Here is a 21,661-nt window from a genome sequence, read left to right on the forward strand (position 1 = left end):
CCTGCAGTAATATACATTTAAAAATATAAGTGATATAAGGTAATATAATACACTAGAATCTTAATATGATTCAGTATCATTATACCATGCAATTTTTCGTTTGTCTTTTTTAGAGACAGAGTCTCACTCTATTGCCCAGGCTAGAGTGCATGGTTCACAGCAACCTCAAACTCCTGAGCTCAAGCCATCTTCCTGCCTCAGCCTCCCAAGTAGCTGGGACTACAGGCGTGTGCCACTGTGCCTGGCTAATTTTTAAATTCTTTGTAGAGACGGAGGTCTCATTATGTTGCTCAGGCTGGTCTCGAACCCCTGGCCTCAAACGATCCTCCCATGTCAGCCTCCCAAAGTGCTAGGATTATAGGTGTGAGCCACTGCATCCAGCCATGAAATGTTAAATTTGCAAACCAATACTTTCCTTAATCACAAGGGCATTGCTGACAACTGCAGTGGTGCTGTTTGAAGAGTTAGAAAGTTGTGAACACATCCAGATGGGGAAAAGAGGAAGTCTAAGCAGTCATTGTCAAGCAGTCATTGTCTCTTTCTTATTTTTATGAGAAAACATGGGATAAAACATGGGAAATCTATATAAAATATAGGGAATGGATTGGAGTTAGCTTTAAGGAAATTAAAAAAAAGCCCTGTTGGCTTGTCTCCCATCAGTAGTGTGCATACTTAGGGTCCCTAATAAGGCACAGGTGTAACTGTAATGCATCCAGTGAGGCAAACTGAGGGGGAAATATACAGAATACTGCTGCCTTATAGGAGTCAGAGAGTCCACTGTTAGGAAAGGCCTCCCTTATAAAAAAACAATACAAAGAAATAATCTAGATAAGAAGAAGCAACTGTATAATTGCCCTATATTCTTCCACCTTCCCTTGGCTTTGTTTCTCTTTGCTTCCGGAATGAAATATGCCTGAGATACCTTCATTCCTCTTGAAAGTATTGAACCAAGTTTAGACATTATTTCCCCACTTGTTTATAAGACACAATTCTTCATATGTGGAAATACCCAGTCATTCCTGATACTTAGTAGGCACTCAAATATTTGTCTCCTTTTTATTTTAGCATGATTAAACCAAACTGATATTTTCAAAAAAGGTTTTACTTTAAAAAGAAAAAAGAGGGAGGCTGAGGCAAAGAGGATCACTTGAGGCCAGGAATTTGAGGTTACAGTAAGCTATAATGATGCCACTGCACTCTAGCCCAGGTCACAGAGCTGAGACCCTGTCTCAAAAAAAGAAAAATTACCCCCCAAAAGATATACAACATAAAAGTGTTTCTGATCTTGAAAATCCCAACCAAGGCAACAAAATCCAAGGCCACTTCTCCCAAGGTAATGGCTTTGCCCTTAGATGGGCCCAGCTTTGCTTAGTAGCTCCTCGTTTTCATAAGGCAGGCATTGTCTTCTTTCTTACCGCATGGAAAGCATCTTCTTGAGCATCTTGTCTTGGTCCCAGGCAAATTCTCAACTCTCTTGGGTCTTCAGTTCGAACCTCCAGACTCCCAGGTTCTTTCCGGTGCAAGTCCCTCATCTAAAAGACATACTAATTCAGGCAATTACTAATGCATGATCTAGGCCCAGATTCCAAATCTGTTCCTAAAACTTCATGGGCACCTTTTATTTATGGTACTAATACATTTTTTGGTAATCAGAAATTGCCAGATTATCTGCTCTGTCTTGTCTCAAAAATTCCTATGATGCATCATTGGGCAATCTGAGCTGCTAAGCAACGCATAAAACCCTGTATTGTCTGAGCCAGTATTCCAGCCAAAAGCAAACGATTTACCCTGTTATTAGTCTGTCTCAGTTTTCTTAAGTGAGCCATTTCTATTATGACTTTGTAAATATATGAAATAGCTCCATTATAATTTTCGTGGACTCTTTTTTTTTTGAGACAGAGTCTCACTCTGTTCCCGGGGCTAGAGTGCCGTGGCATCAGCATAGCCCACAGCAACCTCAAACTCCTGGGCTTAAGGGATCCTCCTGCCTCAGCCTCCCGAGTAGCTGGGACTACAGACAAGCGCCACCATGCCCAGCTAATTTTTTCCATTTGTAGTTGTTTGGCTAATTTCTTTCTATTTATAGTAGAGACGGGGTCTCACACTTGCTCAGGCTGGTCTCGAACTCCTGAGCTCAAGCAATCCTCCCACCTCGGCCTCCCAGAGTGCTAGGATTACAGGCATGAGCCACCGCACCGGCCATTTTTGTGGACTCTTAGATGTCTTGGGACCACATGTTGGGAATCTTTGATCTAGAAGTTTCTAGTTCACCACCACCACCACACCAAGGCAGTGATATTGCTCAGATACCCTATTACAGATCCACAGTTAACTATTCGCCAACCGCTTGAGAGCCTGAGCGCCAGACCCTGTGCTAGGTGATAGGACTTCAGTAAGACCTAGTGCCTGACTCCAGCTGCTCGGAGTGTAAAAGAGACTGTTACTGATGTGGTAAGTGCTATGACCAGATGAGCATTGAGTACTGTGGGAGCACATAGGAGGACCCTAACTTCCAGGAGGAAGTGATAACCAAGCTTCAACCTGGAGGAAAAGGGAAAGCCAAGCAAAATACAAGGAGCAGTGTTCTAGGCAGTGGGGACGGTGTGCTCAAATTCCTAGGGCAGGAGGGTGGATAGTTTCCAATTGTTTAGCAGGCTGAGATGGCATGCAAAAGCATAGCAATAGGCCGGGCGCGGTGGCTCACACCTGTAATCCTAGCTCTCTGGGAGGCCGAGGCGGGCGGATTGTTTGAGCTCAGGAGTTGGAAACCAGCCTGAGCAAGAGCGAGACCCCATCTCTACTAAAAATAGAAAGAAATTAATTGGACAACTAAAAATATATAGAAAAAATTAGCCGGGCATGGTGGCGCATGCTTGTAGTCCCAGCTACCCAGGAGGCTGAGGCAGGAGGATCGCTTGAGCCCAGGAGTTTGAGGTTGCTGTGAGCTGGGATGACGCCACGGCACTCTAGCCCGGGGAGACTCTGTCTCAAAAAAAAAAAAAAAAAAAGCATAGCGATAGATGGGACTAGACAGGCAAGATAATAAAGGACCTGCTTAAACCTGCCCTTGATCTGAGCACGGTGGAGAGCCACTGAAAGATTTTAAGCAAGAGTTCCAGTGTTGCAGAGTGAGTCACTTGGACAGCAATGTGGAATATAGACCAGAGGGGGCATGTCCAGAGGCCAACAGTGTCTTTGCCCCATTGTTTTTGTTTGTTTAATGACTGGTAACCCTATTTCCTTTCACTTACTTTATTTATACTTTTAAGCGCTTATCTATAAGGATCTCTTTGTTTACACATTATTGTTTGGATGGCAAGCCTAGGACTGGTCTCTGGGTCTTGGTCACAATCTGAGTGTTGCCAAGCAAACTGGGAAGGCTGCTCCACGGATCCCACGCTTCTCACCAGACTTCTTCATGTTGCGCTACACTTTTTTTTATTTTTTTTATTTTTTATTGAGACAGACTCTCACTCTGTTGCCTGGGCTAAAGTGCCGTGGCATCAGCTTAGCTCACAGCAACCTCAAACTCCTGGGCTCAAGCAATCCTCCTGCTTCAGCCTCCCGAGTAGCTGGGACTACAGGCATGCGCCACCATGCCCTGCTAATTTTTTCTATATATATATTTTTAGTTGTCCAGATAATCTCTTTCTATTTTTGGTAGAGACAGGATCTCGCTCTTGTTCAGGCTGGTCTCGAACTCCTGAGCTCAAATGATCCGCCCGCCTTGGCCTCCCAGAGTGCTAGGATTACAGGCGTGAGCCACCGCGCCTGCCGGGCTACACTTTTAAACTACAATGCTAGGTCAGCTTATCATCATCCTCTAATTCTAGGTTTGCCATCTGGTCTGCAGAAACTCAGTGTGCTCAGGAACCCCTCCCACCGGGTGTCCGGTTGCTCAGAATGTTGTGTTTGTATCTGAGCATGGTCAACATGAGTTTCCTTTCTATCTTTCCTTCCTGGACTACTTAAGTGTTGTAGAGTCTGGGGTGAGGGTACATACAATGATTAAGATTAGGAGAGTGGGAAATAAAGCCTTCTGGGGGAGCTAGATTGAACAATTAGTATAGACTTTCTGACGCCTTGAAATAATTAAATTCTGAAGCACAGTTTGTAGACCTTTCCTAAAATGTGTTACTGTTGAAGTCAGTTTCATGTATTTCACTATTAAATACTCTCTTCCTGTGATATTAATGACTTATTTGTTTCAAACAGGGGTTCTTAACCATTTTTGGTGATCCAATGAAGCCTATGGACCCCTTCTCAGAATAATGTTTTCAAATGCATAAAACTAAATATGAAGGATTGCAAAGGAAACTAATATATTAACATACAGTTATTAAAATATTTTCAAAATTTTGTGATACATAAAATGAGGTTGAGTGGTGGTTTCAAAACTACTATAATTTCAAAGTAATTTTAAAAAATAATTTTGAAATATCTGTAACAACTTTAATATCTAAATGTCTGTGATTTCTATTGGTGCTGAAGTCACAGCTACTGCTCATACTACTATGGATTGCTGCCTACATTCATAACTGAAGGAAATACTGTATTTCTGTTGGAAGTTGGTGAAAGTGAAGATTTAATTTTTTTCCCATCCATGTTCACCAAACCCGTAGTTTAGAGGTGGTCTAATTTTACTTTCTGATTTTAAGAGTAATTTTTTTTTATTCAATTATAAATTGTTGGGCCTATTTTACTATTGCCTCTTGTGTGCTTTTCATACTTGATTTTTTTTTTTTTGCAATATTAGAATAGCAATAATTGAAGGCTTGGGTAGAAAGAAATCAGCACCTGATTGGAAATGAAAGTTTCCAACAAAAGCTCTTGATAATGTTACCGCCAGGTGTGCCATCATGCCATCGTTACTGGAGCTCCAAATCTGTTAATTTCATAATGCTTATGTAAATTTTAATAAAATTTGGATTATCCGCGTTAAATAGTATTAAAATGCTATCTTGTAAAAGTGTCTACTTAGATAAGTCACCACTGGGGTTTTTTTGGTTGATTCCTCATTACATTTGCAAAGCCCCTTTGTAGCACTCCCAAATATCTCCTTAAATGCATCCCTCTAGGAAAGCAGGGTGGGGTTTGCCATCTCCATTTTACAGTGGAGGAAACAGTCTCACAGAGGAGAGAAAATCCCAGAGTTATGGAAGGAATGGGGCGGAGGGATAAATCCTGCGGCAGAGACGGGGTCCCATTTCTACCCAGGGCTAGAAGCAGATCTCTCAGGCCCCTGGGTCAGTCTAACTGTGGTGCCCACTTAGCATTGTCCAATACCGAGCCCTGGACTAAGAAGCAGTCCCAGCCCTCAAGAAGATCTTTCTGTAGTTAGAAACAGACCGAATCAACCAGAAACAATATTCCACCCTCAAAGGGCACAGAGCACATTCACACCTGTGCACTCACTTCATCCTAACCATAACTCTGAATTAAGTATTCTGAAGCCCATTTTTCAGATGAGGAAACTAAGACTTAGTCTGAGACGTGCCACCTTAAATTAGATAGATATTAATTTGGCACAGGCAGTTTTAAAAAGCCAGATCTGTCTGACTCAAGCTGGGGTTTGCTGATCTCATGTCCTGTGGGTCTCTGAAGCCACAGCCAGGCTCAGACGAAGACACGCAGCATAAGGAATATGGGGAAAGGTAAATCCAGGGGGAGAGAGAAAGTCAAAGGCAGCTTCATAGAATGAGGTTTTTACCTGGTTCTGGGCAAGAAAGATGGATTTAGAAAGGTGGAGGGAGCCAGCAGTAGTTACTCTAAGCCAGTGACAAGCCACAGGCTGTGAGAGATATTTATAACCATGTAACCAATGATTCAAATCTATACATCAATAAGGAAAAAAACCACCTATAGAAAAATGGGCAACAGATGTGAAAAAGCAATTCTCCAGGGAGGAATCCATGTGGCCAATACATTTTAAAGTGGAGCTGCATAACAGCACAGGGTAGGGTGGGGCTTTTCGAATTTAATGTGCATTCAGATCTCCTGGCTTTCTTGTCAGAATGCAGATTCTGGTTTGGTAGGTCTGGGGTGAGACCTGAGAGTCTGTATCTCCAACCAGCTTCCAAGCAATGCGGAGGCTGCTGGTTCACAGACCACGCCTCTGAGCAGTGAGGTCATAGGCAGGGAAAAGAGTGAATTCTTCAGCCAGCCAGGTCTGAATCCTGGCTCTGCCACTTTTTGGCTGTGAAACTTGGACGAGTAACTTAACGTCTCTGTGCCTCATCTGTGAAGTGGAGATAGTAATAGTCCCTATCTCCTGTGGTTTGGAGGACTGAATGAGTTCACATACCTAGAGCACGTAGGCAGCATGTGGCAAAAGTAAGTACTCAATAAATGTTAGCAATTGGTGGTCAGAGTAGGAATGACTAGGAAGTGAAAATTAAACCACATATCATTCCACGCCTACAGGACTGGCAGGTGTCGGAAAGTCTGGCAATTTCAAAGGCTGGTGAGATGGGGGAGACAGGAATTGTCACACACTGCTAATTGGAGCACAAATTGGTACAGCCACCTTGAAGAGCAGTTTGGCAATATCTAGGAAAATTGAAGATGCCCCTACAATGAGATTCTCGATGTGTGCATCGTATGTGTGTGCGTGTGTGTGTGTGTGTGTGTGTGTGTGAAGAACAGGAGAGATATGTACACTACAGTGATATTTATGTAAATGAATTTTAAAAACCGTAAAGGCAATACTATATATTTTTTCGTGCATATGTACACATGTAGTAAGAATATAAAAACCAGTCCCTGGAAGCATACACGGCGTGTTCAGGAGACTGATCGACCCTGGAGCGGGAGGGGAAGACGGACAAAGGACGCCTTCAATATTACTGTACTTAATAGGGAAAAATCTGAAGCAGAAATGACTCAGTGTTAACATTTGTTAACTCCATGATTCTTTTTTACATTATTCTTCCTACTTTTCTGTATTTAAGTTTTTGAAACTTTTTTTCCGGGGGGCAGGACACAGAGGAGAAGGATGTTGGACCAAGTGAAAAGAGTGGGGTGGCCTGGTGTTGGGTGAAGGTGGGGACAGAGAGGCCCACCCCATGGGGTCCTGCCTTTCTCCAGGACCAAGGGGAAAAGTTTAGACAGGTAGGTGGGAAAGCCGAAGCTCAGAGAGGTTAAGTGACCTATCCAAGATCACATAGCTAGTGGCCCGTCCATTTGGACTCTCAGCTCCAGCTTGTGCGCAACCAGCCCTAGCCCAGGGGCCCAGCCAAGGCCAGGGGAGCCCAGCAGGGGGAGGGGGAGGTTTTACATGCAGCCCAAGCCCTTTCTTCTCCGCGATGTAACCATCCCAACAACTGCCTCCTGCTAGGACAAGAACAAGCAGTGAGAGCCCCTGGAGTAAATTCCACCTAACCGGAAAGAGAGGAGGAAGCAGAAGAGGAGGGACTGACATGGCCGAGCATCGGAACAGTGCCCTTCAGGAGCAGCTGCTGGGGCGCTTAGGCTTGGCAGCCAGGGCCCCCACCCCGGGTGAGGAAGAAGGTGAGGCTAAAAAAGAATGGAGGCTGCACAAGCCAATGGTCCTGGGGTCACCTGCTGCAGAGGAAGGAGTATTCTCCAGGTCAGGACACTGACCTTGTGTGGCCTTGGGCATGTCCCCTCCCCTCTCCGGACCTTAGTTCCCCTTCTGTAAAATGAGGCCACGGCCCCCACGGAGCCTGTGGTCCCTTTTGCTCCGCTGATCAGAGGTTCTGGGTTTCCCTGCAGGGCCCTGGCAGCCCTGTCTCCGCCCCTTTCAATCTCCTCCTCTAAGCCTGGCACAGCCACTACCCTACGCTGCTGCCAGAACGCTTCGGCCTCCGCTCATCATTCGCCTTGCTTTAAAATGAGACACGCCTGAAAGCAAGACCACGCGGAAAGAGGACTGCGAGTCCTAACATCAGCGAGCGGCGGCAGTATTTCACAGCCATCAGGCTGGTGGAAGTCACAAAGTCTGACGGCACTAAGTGTCGGCACAGACGTGATGAACAGGAACTGTCATACGCAAAAGTAGGCTGTGAATCAACCCCACGGGTCCACAGGCCTGGGGTCAAAACTAGACCCGGATCAAATAGCTCTGCCATGAACTCACTGTGTGGCTGTGGGCAAGTCACTTAACCTCCTTGAGCCCCACTTTCCCCATCTGTCAAGTGGGTGTAAGAACCTCACCCATCTCACAGAGCTGTGAGGATGTGAGTGCGGTGGCTGGCGCAGTGCCTGGAGTATGGTCGCTGCTCAGCAAATAACAGCTGGCCGCCGTCCATCATCCCCTTCCCTCGAGGGTCGGGGTGTGAATCACAGGGGCTGTGGTTCCAGGAAGATCAGGATTGAGACACCAGGGCCTCTCCTCCGTCTTGTCGAGACTCCCCGCTGCCCTTCCCTCAAGGGTTCCTGGTGACAGCCTGAGCCCTGGGTAGATGCGATGCCTCCAGCACGGTCGGACGCGGCTGTGCGTGGACTGGAGCCAGAGTGCGGAGGAAGGGGCGTCTTTATCACAAAGGAACGTAAGGAACCGCAGAGTCAACGAAGGGCAGAGGCATGAATCGGTCCAGGAATGGCAAATGGGCATCATGTCTGATTCCATCTCCAGTCTTACACCTATGCCGGCCGTCACTCACCATCCTGACCTCAGAATCCCTCCGCACCCATATGCCAGGCAGCCAACCGGTTGCAGTTGGCACGTGAAATGAAATCTAGTTAGTGTCTTTAGCAGAAGCCACGGGTGCCCTGCCCATACCCTTCGACCCTTCCATGGCAGGACACATCAGCCTAGCTTGCAAATGCCAACGCTGGCATCGTCTTGCCCAGGGCAGGCCAGGAATTAACACCCTCCACCTGTTCTCTGCCAACGACCAGCAGGAGCTGGGGGGCAAATACCCCAGTTCCCCCCCCTTGAGTGCAGAAACCCTGAGGGACATCTTCTCCCCTGGCTTCCCCGAATGTCCTAGCAGGATTCGATTCCACTGGCCCGCAGTGGAGCTTGCTTGGTAACACACCCCTTGTCGGACCCCTCCCTTCCCTCTAACCTCCCTCCCTCCCGACCAGTGTTTCCTGCGATCATTCCCAGTTAAATCTACTTGGCCTCAAATCTTGTCTTAGGGTCCGATTCTGGGGAACCCTGAACTAAAACAACCCCCTCATCTAGTCGTCTCTGCCGTTATTTTATGGGTGAAGGAACTCAGACCCAGAGAAAGACAGGGACTTGCCCCAGCCGGAGCCGGCGACAGGGCCCTCATGAGACCTCTGTTCTCCTGGCCTGGACTTCAGCTCTTCCCCACGCTACTTGCTGCCCCCTGAGTGCTGCCCCTGCGTCTGCACGTCCCACTCCCCTGCCCCCGTGGCTTCAACATTTTATTTCCCAATGCAAAAGAAAAGGCTGATCACAGGTTAGAAAATCTATGGGCATCAGAGGCAGGTGGCAGAGGGACCCTCCCTGGAACCCCAGAGCTCGTTTCTGGAAGTGGACACCTCTCCTTCTCCCTCGATGCAGGTCCTTGGACTCGTCCCTTAAGGCTCCAGGCCCTTGGTCTCCTCAGCAGTGGGACAGGCGGCTGGGGAAACTGCAACCTGCTGCGTGGATAGAAAGGGTTGCTCAGGGAAGCAGCCAGCCCGGGCCCCACCCCCACCAACATCGGGCACCTCTGGGAAAATTAAAATGCACATTGCTGCATTTATTAAAAAAGGAATTTAAAATTATATTTGCTTTATAATCTTAGTGTAAAATGCATATTCTTTCAACCTAGATTACCTATTTAGTTGAACAAAGAACAATGAAAAAATGACTCCTACTTTCTAGCCACTAAAACATTAATCCCGGATATGTCTGCCTGCATCTTCACACAGCTAGGGGCCTGAAATCCTCCCTTGTCATCTTTTTTTTTTTTTTTTTGAGACACAATCTCGCTCTGTCGCCCTGGCTACAGTGCAGTGGCATCATCATAGCTCACCGCGACCTCAAACTCCTAGGCTCAAGGGATCTTCCTGCCTCAGCCTCCTGAGTAGCTGGGACTACAGGTGCGTACCACCATGCCCGGTTAATTTTTTCTATTTTTTATAGAGACAGGGTCTTGCTCTTGCTCAGGCTGGTCTCAAACTCTTGACCTCAATCAATCCTCCCGCCTCGGCCTCCCACAGAGCTAGGATTACGGACTTGAGCCATCACCCAGCCCCTTCTCAACATTAATGCAGAGCATAAAAGCACAACCTGAAAAGTTCTTGGGTTTAAATCTTACCTTTCCCTCCTACTGTGTGACTCTGGGCAGTTTCTCCCTCTCTGAACCTCAGGCTCTTCATCTGTAGAATGGGATGAGGGTTCCAACCTCGAAGTGTTGCAGTCAGACTGCAGAGCTGGAAAAGGCCTGGCCCCAGCAGGGCTTGTCTCTGCTTGGGAGGCAGCAGGGAGGGGACTGCCTGCAAGGGAGGGCGCGGCCCGGGCCAGGCCTCCTGCCAGCCCCACCCTAGGCTGCCCCGGTGACAAGGCAGGGAACCTGCGCTAAGCGCTAAGTTCTCTGTACCCAGCCCCAGTCCCTGGAAACATGAACAAGGTCTTCCCCCAGGTGAGAGCCGGCTGGGCTGACCGGGCTCCTGCCCTTGAGAGAGCAAACCCTGGGGGAGGGGTGGGCAGTAGACAGGATAGGAGAGAGACTGAGGCAAGGCAGCACCCACCCTGCCCTGGGGCCCACTGCCAGGTTGTAGGGGACCCAGCTACACAGCGCAGGTGGCAGGGCTGGGAGGGAGGCCGGGCGAGAGCGGCAGCGTCGTGGGGAGGAGGGCATCAGGGAAAGCCTGGCCGAGGAGGAGCTGCCGGAGCCGGGTGGGACAGGAAAGGAACAGCGTTCCAGGCACAGTGCGGGCTGCGTGTGGACATGTGACGCAGGCGTGGTGAGGCTGGGGGTCCAGCGTGTTCGGCTGTGGGGGACCTGTCATTCCTCTAAGGCTTTCAGTGACCCCTTCTGAAAAACTTGGCGATCCGACACCCTGAGGCTGGACCTCTCCCACCTGAGCCCACCGTCACTCTGTTCTCTCGGGCAGGGACATAATGGCAACGCAGCTGCTGGAACCAAAGCCGTCCCCGGAGGGGCAGGTAAAGATCTGGAGGGCCTGGGACCCTGTGGGCTCCGCCACCCCCAGCGGGGGCTCCCTGCTCTCTGGGCAGTTGGCTACAAAGCGGGTTCCAGGCTCCTGCTGTCCCTCAGACCTCTGCCCCAGGTTGATGTCATCTGCTCCCAGCTTCCTGGCCAGCTGTGCTGACAGCCGCCTGCTGCGGGGCTCTTCCTCCCCCAGCACAGTTCCCCCAGCGCCTCCCGAGTGCTGCCCACCTCACAGCCCGCCTGTAACACAGACAAAAGGGCCCAAAGCCCTGACACAGGGGCCACCTGGGCGATTTTACCTCTGAGGGATAAAGTGACACCCGATTTAGCCCTTCTCTGTGCCACTGACTCACTGTGTGACCAGGACAGTTCTCTCCACCTTTACGGAATAGAGGAAGGATGGAACACACATTCACTGAGCATCTCCTGCGTGCCCTGTCCTGGGCCACTGTGACCAGTGAGGACAGACCCAGGGAGGTGGGTGATAACGACAGCCGTAGGGCTCAAGCCCTGCAGTGTGCCGGCGCTGTACGATCTCTTTCAATCCTCCGGACAGCTCCGAGAGGGGCCCCTTCCGGCACAGTAACAGAAGAGGCAGCTGAGGCTGAGAGAGGTTGGGTAACCAGGCCAACGTCACACAGCGGGGAGGTTGGGGGCAGAGTCCGAATTCAAACTGAGATCCCTCTGGCTGCAAAGCCCCAGTGCCTTTGCTGCTGCACACAGGTGTTTGTTTACATTCAACTCCCGGCCCATGGCGGGCGTGGCTGTGGCAAGAACAGCCTCCTTTTCCATCTGTCGGGGAGGGGACTGGCACCCAACGGCTTTCTGCCGTGACCCCACCTGCTCAGGGCCCGTGCTGCACAAATGTTTGAGGAGCGCCCCCTGGCTGACCCATGCCTCTCCCCGCCCAGCATCGCGCAGTCCCGCTGGTTACCTGAGCCTACCCTGTGTTTGCTGATGACGAGAGAGCCACCAGCTAGGGCCACAGGGCTGACGGGGTTCAGATTTATGCTGTGTCTCCAATATTGTCTCCCTTCACCCGCATCCTGGGCTCCCACCACGCCAGGCCCCTGCTGTCCCCACACGCCCTCTGCCTGGAATGCCCTCCCTCTGCACCCTCCCCTCACCTGCCTGTGGAAATCCCACCTGTGCTTCCAAGGACCCTGCTTCGGAAATGTCAGTAGATTGAATGGAAACGACCCGAACTGACCCAAACTGGGGGCCTTCCCTTGCTTCCTGGATCTCTGGGTCACCATATTCACAAAGTGTTCATAAAATACCTGCTGTGTGCCTGACTCTGGAGTTGCATCCCTGGGATCACAGGGCTGAATCAGACCTGCTCCTGCCCCTTTCTCTGGGATACCTGTGGCCTGGACGGGACAGAGCTCACGCTCTCCGTCGTACGTGTCCATGCCTTGCCTTCCAAGTGCAACCGCAAGCTTTCGGAACGCAAGGACCAGAGCCACAGCTACCTTTGTGCCCTCTGCAGAGCAGGACATCTAGTAGGTTGTCAAAAAAGTGTTCTTTCACTATTTTGTAAGCAAGCAAGAATTAAAGGAGCAAAGTACAGTTCTATGAGAGCAGGGACGTCTCCTATCACTGCTATTTCCACAGTACTTAGAATAGAGCTTGGCACATAGTAGGTGCTCAGTAAACACTAATAATGGCCCACACTCAGCACTTACTACATGCTAAGCACTATTCTAAGACATTAACTCAACAAACTCTAATCCTCTTAACAAACTCTAAAGTAGCTATTATGATCCCTGTTTTCCACACAAGGAAACTGAGGCACAGAGAAGTGCAGTGACTTACTCAACGTGGCCCAGCTAGGAAGTGGTGGAGCTGGGATTCCAACCAGCATCCTGGCAGACTCCAGAATGGATACTCAGTTGGAATCGTGGAAAGGGCCTGGGTTTTGGCATCAAACAGGGTGGACTCACATCCCAGCTCTGCAAGGGGCGACCTGGACCTTTTCTTCTCTGAGCCTCAGTTTCCTCATTGATAAAATAAAGGGCTGTTTTGCAAAATAAAAATAACAGCTATGAAGAGGCTGATGCGGTTTCTGCCCCATGGTCGGGGCTGGGTGTGCAGGTGTCCGTCTGTCCCTGCGTCCTGAGGAGGCTGCCCCTTAGTGGGTGGGAGAGGGAGGGCTGTGGAGCAGAGACGGCGTCCTCGTCATCCACCCTTACCACTCACCAGCGGCGGGACCCGGGCTAGGGCTGGGCACTTGGCAGGGTGGGGCCACAGGCAGAACCGAGGCACCCTGTGCAGGGCTCGGGAGCCCCCTCCTCCTGGAAAGCCCTCTCTGCCCCTAACCTACCCTGGCGGGGGAGGGGCTGCTCACAGGGTCAGGGCGGGAGGGGCCTCCCTGCTGCCCATCACCGCAGGCCACGGGCATTCTCCCCACCCACACAGAAGGCTGCAGTCCCCTCTGCTGCTCACGTCGTCGCGGGACGTGCCTCTCGGCCTCTGTGCTGCTCCTGCTGGCAACTCTAGCGGCCCTCATCGCCCTGGTCACCATCCTTGGACTGCCACCACGCATGCCAGGTAAGGGTGGTCACGACAGGGTGGGGAGACAGTGGGGGCACAGAGAGATGGGGGAGCCCTGACCCTGCCTGGCTTGTGTGCTAAGTGACTTTTGGACTATTCCTTAAGGTGCGTGCACACACACACACACACACACACACTGACGTATACCTGTCTCTGAGCCTCCATTTGCATATCTGTGAACAGTTCTTGAGAGGACCTAATGTCACCTCCTCCAGGAAGCCTTCCTGGACCCCCCAGGCTGGGTGAGGAGCTTCGTCCCAGTCCCCGCAGCCCCCGCGCTTCCTCTTCCCCTGGCCTGGCCACCGTGGGCGGTGAGTCCATCTGTGTGCTCCCCTCCAGCACAGAGGACAGGGGCCTGTGCAGTACGGCCCTGCAGCCTCAGCCTCAGTGGCGCACAGCCCCTGCCCCCTGGAGCTACCTGTCTGGAGAGCAGCGTGGACACGAATCCAGTAAGCACGTCAGGGCAGGGGGCACGGGGGCTCTGAGAGCCCGGAATGGGGCTCTGACCCGATCCAGGAGTCTGGGTGGACACCCTGGGGAAGTGAAAGGGAGCTGAGGCGGGAAGGGAAAGTAGGAATTGGTTAGTAGGGGGCAGTGCCAGGAAAAGCACCCGGGCACAGAGAACAGCATGCGCAGAGTCGCTGTGGGGAGGGAGGAAGCATTAGAAGACGCGGGGACTGCAAGGAGCCAGTGGGCGTGAAGGGCTGGAGCGGTGGGGGGCCGGGGACCAGGGCCTTGAAGGCTGCGCTGGGGGGGGAGTCACCATCCAGGAGCCATGGGAAGGGGATTACGCTGGGCGTGGGGCGTCACCAGATCTACCTTTCTGAGGGGTGGCTCTGTAGCCAGGCAGGGCAGGTGTGGGGGGACAAGGTCAGGGGTCACACGCACAGTGCTCTCCCTGCCTGAGCAGGAACGTGGGCACCGAGGGTAGACGCGAATACTTAAGGAGCCGCAGTCACGTGCCTGTGTGCGCACCTGTGTGTGTTTGTGTGCGTCTGTGGGCGTCCTTGCAGGTGTTGTGTGCGCAGGGACGTGTGTGTGTCTGTGGGCGCACCTGTTGTCTGTGTGTCTGTGTGTGACTGTGCACCTGGGTGCGGATGTCTGTGTGTGAGCGCATGCGCATCAGTGCGCACACGTCTGTGTGTGTCGGTGACAACGTGATTGTCCCTAAGGGTTGGCCCACCACGCACGAGCCGGGCAGCTCTGGGAGCTGAGAGGTGGTTCACGTGTGCACAAACACAAACGCACAGCCCAGCGCCCCCTCCCACTGTGCACACGGACACGCAGGGCTGTGGCCAGGCTGGCTCCCCGCCTCGTCTGCTGGTTTCTCTCCCCTAATCCTTCGGGGCAGCCCCAGGGGTGGGCGTCCCCCATGGGGCGCTGATGATGACACTTCGCAGGGGTGATTGAGGGACAATAGAATAAAAATATGAAAGTGCTTCGCAGACTATGAAGTTGTGCCCAGATGTGAGGGATTACGACATACGACCCCTGGGACGGCGCTGACAACCTAACCTGGTACCAGGAGACCCACCATTAAAACCACTTCACTGAACCCGACACTGTCCACAGAAGCCTCCCGCGAGACTGTAAATAAGTTTCAATAAAGCAGAGAGCATTTATTCATTCTGCACATTCTCCGTTCTGTGCTTAGTCACAGAAAAGCTTGTATTTAATCTCCCCAACAGTCCTATGGGGTGTGTGCTATGGTCCCCATTTTGCAGACAAAGAACCCGAGGCTCAGAGCGCTCAGGTCATCTGCCAAGGTCAAGGAGCTGGCCGGCAGTAGAACTGGGGCTTGAACCCCATCTCTGGCACGAGTCCCGTGTGCTCCCCACTGCCCCAGTCCCTCAGGCCGGCCCAGGGCGGGGCTCAGGTACGGGAACGTAGGCAGGTTAACGGCAGCGATGCCCTTGTGAGCACCACCCTTGACCCTCCGGGCCTGCCCCTGCCCACTCAGGGGCCCAGGCCTGCGTAACACTGGCAAACAGGACAGGCTTCTTGTGCCACGACCGGAGGAGCTGCATCCCGGCCAGCGGGGTCTGTGATGGCATCCGCACTTGCGCCCACGGCGAGGATGAAGAGGAGGGCTTGTGCCGTGAGTACCTGCTCGGTCCTGCCCCTGCCTGATGGGCGCTCCCAGGAGTTCCCTCCTTCTCCAACTCTCCCTGCAGCCATAGAGAAGCTCAGCCATCCCCGAACATACCGGGCACTTTCATGCCCCCATGCATTCATTATATGCTGCCTCCAGCCAGGAGCGCCTGCTCCCACCCATCCCAGTCAGGCACACACGTGCGCGCCCACACTAAGGAATGCCTTCACTCTGTGCTCTCCTCTCCCAGAGAACCCGTGTTCATCCTTCAAGGCAGAGTGCAAGTGCTACCTCCTCCAGGAAGCCTTCCCTGACTTCCACATTAGGTTAAGGGGTGAAGGTTCCTCCTTTGGGCTCCCACAGCCTCTGTGCATCCCTGTGTCCCAGCCCTAGTCACACCGGTTGTCACTCTCGATTGGCACACCCGCCACCCCCATCAGACTGTGAACTCCTCTGAGGCAGGCCTGGTCTGGGGCCTCAGCGCCTGGCACGGAGGGGTATCCAGAATGACTTGCTAACTGAATGGGGGAATGAAGGAATGGGAAGACCTGGCCCCAGACCTTAGAGACCTGAAGGTGCTCGGGAGAGAGGAGACACGGCTGCATGGACTGGGTATCAAAAGCACAAATCAGTGCCTGGCGAGTTGTAGCAGGTGGGTTGGGGGAGCACGTGGGGGAGGAAACTTGCATCACAGACGCTGGAGAACAGAGGAAATCTTCACAGCATCTAGTCCATGCCCCAGCTCCCACCAAATCCCCTCTGTCGCCAGCCCAACAGACCACACCCAGCCTCTGCTTGCATACTCCTGGGATGGGGAGCTCACTACGTAGGCAGCCACTTCCGGAATTGAATGGTTTTTCCATGGAAAGATCGTCCTTGTCCTGAGCTCAGGGCTGCCTCCTGGTAGTGTCCCAGACTGGTTCCAGCTCTGTCCTTTCCTCAACCCCAGCCCCTGATAGACCACGTTTTAATCCCTGTCCCATGATGGTGGCACTGCATGGATTTGGAGATTGTTCTCTTGCCCCGCTGTGCGCATCCCCTTCTCCGGGACACACCCTGCACTCCAACAGCCACCCGCCTCGTGACCAGTTCCTGGTCCTCCCCACTCTACAGTGCCCCGCAGGACTCACACCACTGCCCATGTCCCCCTCCCTGGACAGGCCCCGCAAGCATCCATGGCACTTCTGGCTGGTCCGGCAAGTCCAAGGCACAAAGGCTTGTCCCCTCCCTGACGTGGGGTTTACACCGCTAGTGATATGGCCTGAGTCTGCGGGAATCTGGGGAGCCCGTCACACTGCTGTCCAGCACAGACGCATTCTCAAGGAAGGTGCCCTGACTCCCTCTCACAGGCGTGTGAGCCCTCCGCGCCCTGAGCTCTGAGGCCGGGCGTAAGACGGCACATTTATTCTCCTTCCGTTCCAGTTGCAGGAGGCTTCCTGGAGGGGAAAGGGCTTGAACCTGAACTTGAAAGCGGCTAAGTGTCCGGGAGGGCTTTCTGGAGGGAGGAAGAGTGCAAGCAACGGTGTGGGCGGGAACGGCGGCGGCTCTCGGGTCCTGCCGGCTGCACAGGAAAGAGCGCCCTCTCCCTTCCATCCAACCTCCCTCCCCAGCAAACCTCCATGCCCTTCCTGGGGTGGATGGGCGGTGACCTCAAGCTGTGGCCAGATGTGGACTTCTTCCTGTCCCATCTGTCCCTCTGTAGGAGACGTGCCCCGCAGCCTCCCCAGCTTCCTGGTGGCCCACTGTGGAGACCCGGCCTCCTGGATCTACGCAGACCAAAAATGCGACGGGATCAACAGCTGTGGGGACTGCTCGGACGAACTGAGTCCAGGTGGGGGTCTGGGCACAGGCTGCGCCGGAGCAGGTGGCCAGGCAGCGGCCAGAGGGCAGAGGCTGACCAGGGAATGTCCAAGCCTCCTCCGTGCATAGCGTCCCTGCACCCTAGAAGGAAGTTTTCTGCCTCTGCTTGAATGCCACCAGCGGCAGGGTGCTCACTGCCACTCCAAGTGGCTCCTCCTGGAGGTTCATTCTTCTGTGGCGGGGAACTTACCTCAAGGGCACAGATGAGAAGGCGGCCGGGCAAGGAATATATATGCGGCACAACTGGGATTTGAACCTGGGTTTCCCTCATCACCTCTGCATCTCCCAAAAACCCCGTGAGGAAAGTGGGGCAGGAATCACTGGCCCCAATTTACATGTAGGTAAACTGAGGCCTCAAAAGGAGAAGGAGCTTCATATAATGAGTGACAGGGAGGGAGCCTGTGTAAGCCTATGTCTCCTGACTCCAAGTCCGTGGTCCTTCCACTGCCCCAGAGTTTCCTCTCAATCCCTTCCCCAGTGTTCAATCAACAAACATGTTCTGAGCCCCAGTGGGGGCGGGGCCTGTGCCAGATTCTGGTGGAGGACAGTTATGGATCAGGCACATATCCTACCCCAGGACTCGCATCGTGGTGATGCTAAAAGGAAGTGCTGGGGCCCTAGAGGAATCCTGGGAGACTTCTTGGAAGAGGTGGCATTCAAGCAGGCTGAAGAGAGTAGACAGGGTTTCAACAGGCAGAGGCTGGGTGTATGAGGAGAAATACTGGAGGCCCGGGGCACAGGGTGAAGGAGAAGTCGGGGCAGCACCCCCAGGGAGTCACAGTGGGTTGCTGTGGCTGAGGGTGGGGTGGCGGGAGGCAGTGTGCACTCCTTCACGTTTGAGCCTTGACCATGTACCTGGCACTTTGCCTATCTTCCTTTACTTAATAACAACCTTAGGCAGATGAGGAAACTGAGGCTCAGACAGATGTGAACAGTCACACAGCCCTTGAGTTGTGGAGTCCTGATTCTCTCTGCTGCAGGAAAACCAATCTGAGAGGGTGGGACTGTGGGGAGCTATAGCAGGTTTCAGAGGTAAGGAGTGCCCTGGTGCATGGAGCTTTCCAGGACACACCAGCAGCTCTTCTGCCGGCTCTTGTCTCCCCAGTGACTGTGTGCCCGCCCTGTGGCCCTGGGTGGTGGCACTGCCCTTCCACCGTCTTCAAGTACTGCGACTGCATCCCGAGGAGTCTCTGCAGGGACCGTGTGCAGCACTGCTCTGACTGGTCCGACGAGTACTCCTGTCCTGGCCCCTGAGCGGACCACCCAGGCCGGCATGGAAGGCTGGTTGGAATGGCATTGGCAGCCCCTCACACGAGCGTCAAACTCTAGAGCGCGAGGGCAGGAAGGAGCCTTTGAAATCATCTCGTGGGATCTACACATCCTGTCTGAATAGGAATTGTCTTTTCTGCTTTCAAGTTTTTCAGCCTCTGCTTGAATGCCCCCAACAACTGGGAGCTCACTACCATGTTAGACAGCTTCTAACAAAGATGGGGGGACTCTGCTCCCTTGATTTTGAGGCCACACAGAAGAAATCTGCCACTCTGCTCCAAAACAGGCTTGCAGATTCTAATCTTGCCACCCCTTGAAGAGAAGATAAGTCTGGGGCTTAAACGCCAAGCTGAGGAGTTGCCCTTATAGATGGCACACCTTTGAGACCTCAGGCAGATATTGCTGGGCTTGGATGCAACCTTAGCATTTTTCTCAACTCAGTTATCCCTGCAGGCCCCACTGATTAACACGAGATTGCTCACGAGTCAGGGTACTTGGCATCCTACCAGCAGGAAGCTACCCCAGGAAGCTCTGCGCTGCAGAACTGAAGAGCTGGAAAGAGAGCAGCTGGAGGAGCTCCTTCCCGCCCTCTGTCCATCCCATTCTCCACCCCACTGCTCCCCCCCTCCACCCTATGCCCAGCCGCCCGGCTAAACAGCCCAGTTTTCTTGAAGTAGGTACCGGAGCCTTGAACTTTGGTCCTGGAGCCCAAATGAGCTGTTTCTCTGCATCCTTTTCCAGCTCCACAACACCCAAGCAGGCAAGGATGGAGATCCCCATTACACAGACAAGAAAACTGAGGCCCAGAGGGGGAGGTGACTTGCTCAGGATCATACAACAAAGTCAGTGCTGGAACTGGGACTAAAACATGGCCTGTGACACCCCAGCCCAGATGCCTTTCCAGCTACCAGTGCGATTATGCCTTGGCTGGGCAGAGTCTCTGTGGGGTATTTGCAAATGTAGCTGGAGGGTCAGAAAGTATCACACCCTTCTTCTGGAAGGGAGACTGGGCATCTGGCCACTGAGAGGGTTCCTGTTGAGGAAGACAGACATATCCCCATTGAAAATTAATAAAATTGGTTTTTTATATTGGTTTCTTCTCAGTTTTTGAACAGAAATGGGCCTCCCAGAGACTGGTGAGTTCTGGTTCGTCCACTGCCTCGTTAGTTCGTTCACTCATCAGTCTCCGTGCACCTGCTTTGGAGCAAGCGTGAGCAGGGTGCCAGGCCCAGAGGAGAGACTGGATCCCGGCGCATGAGGAACGTGGGGTCCTATGGAGGAGGCACCTCCACCGTAGGGGTGGGTGAGACAGTGGGAAACGCTGGCAGTGGGACATCACCTAGGGGCATTAAGCACGGAAACTGGATCCACCGTGTCCTAACACACCGACTGCCACGCTAGAATAAAATGCTTTTCCCTGGGGCCATGGTGTTTTATTAAAACAAAACGGGCCGGGAGTTGTGGCTCATACCTGTAATCCTAGCACTCTGGGAGGCCGAGGCCGGAGGATCCGTTGAAGTCAGGAGTTCAAGACCAGCCTGACCCCATCTCTAATAAAAATAGAAAAATTAGTCAGGTGTGGTAGTGCACGCCTGTAGTCCCAGCTACTTGGGAGGCTGAGGCAGGAGGATCGCTTCAGCCCAGAAGTTTGAGGTTGCTGTGAGCTAGGTGACACCACGGCACTCTAGCCGGGGCAACAGAGTGAGACTCTGTCTCAAAAAACAAACAAACAAATAAATGAAACGATCCTTTCTAATTTGTTATTTTTTATTGTTTTCTGTGCGTGAGTTATATGCAACACAATCCATGTTTTTAGAATTAAATTGTCAATATTAATTGTAACAATAAGAACATCAACAAGTAAGATTTTCACAAACCCACTGTAGGGTTTTGCTTCACGAGGCCCCAGGTTCAAAACTAGCCTGAGTTAAATACAAGTCACATGGCAGTTAGTGTGTTAATGACAGCAGCCCAAGAAAGATGCCAAGGACATGGATCAAGTACACAGAGCGGAGAGGGTGGTCGAGGGCTATTTACTGGTAGAACTCATGGGCCTTAGGCACCTCCTGGGGGTGGGAGGTGGCAGGGTGGAGGGAGTCCAGCATGCCTGGGAAGGAGCACGTGGCCTCATGCCCTGGCCTGTGCCTTCTCCAACAGGACACCAATCTCGAGGGGAAGAGAGGGTCGAATTGGTCCCTGGGGACAAAAAAGGTCCAGAGGCTCATTTCGGCACTCAAATGCCAACATGTTCTGAATTGAGGAAGCCTTGAGCTTTGGCCATGAAGCCAGGCAAGATCGGAGCACGAGCCTGTGTTTGCTCACACCAAGTCAGCCTTGAAGGTTCAGGCAGGTGGAGAGCACCCATCTCCCAGCAGGGGCTGGTGGTGCTGCACTTGGGCCCCATGGGAGAGAGGCAGGTGGACCTCAGCAGTTATCCAGTCCTGGGCTTCTTCGGTGGCCCATGGCACTTCTCAGATAAACATCCAGAGGCACAGGCACCATAGGTTGCATATGATTTTGCCCTCCCCTCTCCCTTAACCAAACCCATCCACATGCCCCTGGCCATTAAGATGCTTCATTTAGGCCAGGTGCGGTGGCACACACCTATAATCCCAACGCTCTAGAAGGCCGAGATAGGAGGATCGCTTGGGGTCAGGAGTTCCAGACCAGCCTGAGCAAGAGCAAGACCCCATCTCTACTAAAAATAGAAAAATTAGCTGGACATCGTGGCACACACCTATAGTCCCAGCTACTCAGGAGGCTGAGGCAGGAGGATCACCTGAGCCTAGGA

The 21,661-nt window shown here is 52.4% G+C and overlaps 1 protein-coding gene across 2 annotated transcripts; it reads left to right on the forward strand.

Annotated features, from left to right (window-relative positions):
* Positions 1-10,541: 10,541 nt before the first annotated feature.
* LDLRAD1 (low density lipoprotein receptor class A domain containing 1) lies at positions 10,542-18,892 on the forward strand. 2 transcript variants are annotated; one of them, XM_012639430.1, is made up of 5 exons: positions 10,542-10,562; positions 11,038-11,089; positions 15,610-15,747; positions 17,444-17,572; positions 18,707-18,892. In XM_012639430.1, the coding sequence occupies exons 1-5, from the start codon at positions 10,542-10,544 to the stop codon at positions 18,853-18,855; spliced, it is 489 nt and encodes a 162-aa protein (XP_012494884.1). In that variant the 3' UTR covers positions 18,856-18,892. The 2 variants fall into 2 exon arrangements, with proteins under 2 accessions (XP_012494884.1, XP_012494885.1); XM_012639431.1 differs by lacking the exon at positions 15,610-15,747 and having other exon boundaries at positions 18,707-18,855.
* The last annotated feature ends 2,769 nt before the right edge of the window (positions 18,893-21,661 follow it).

This window comes from Propithecus coquereli, unplaced genomic scaffold (genome assembly GCF_000956105.1).
Source record: "Propithecus coquereli isolate 6110/MARCELLA unplaced genomic scaffold, Pcoq_1.0 Scaffold14, whole genome shotgun sequence".
Lineage (NCBI taxonomy): Eukaryota > Metazoa > Chordata > Mammalia > Primates > Indriidae > Propithecus > Propithecus coquereli.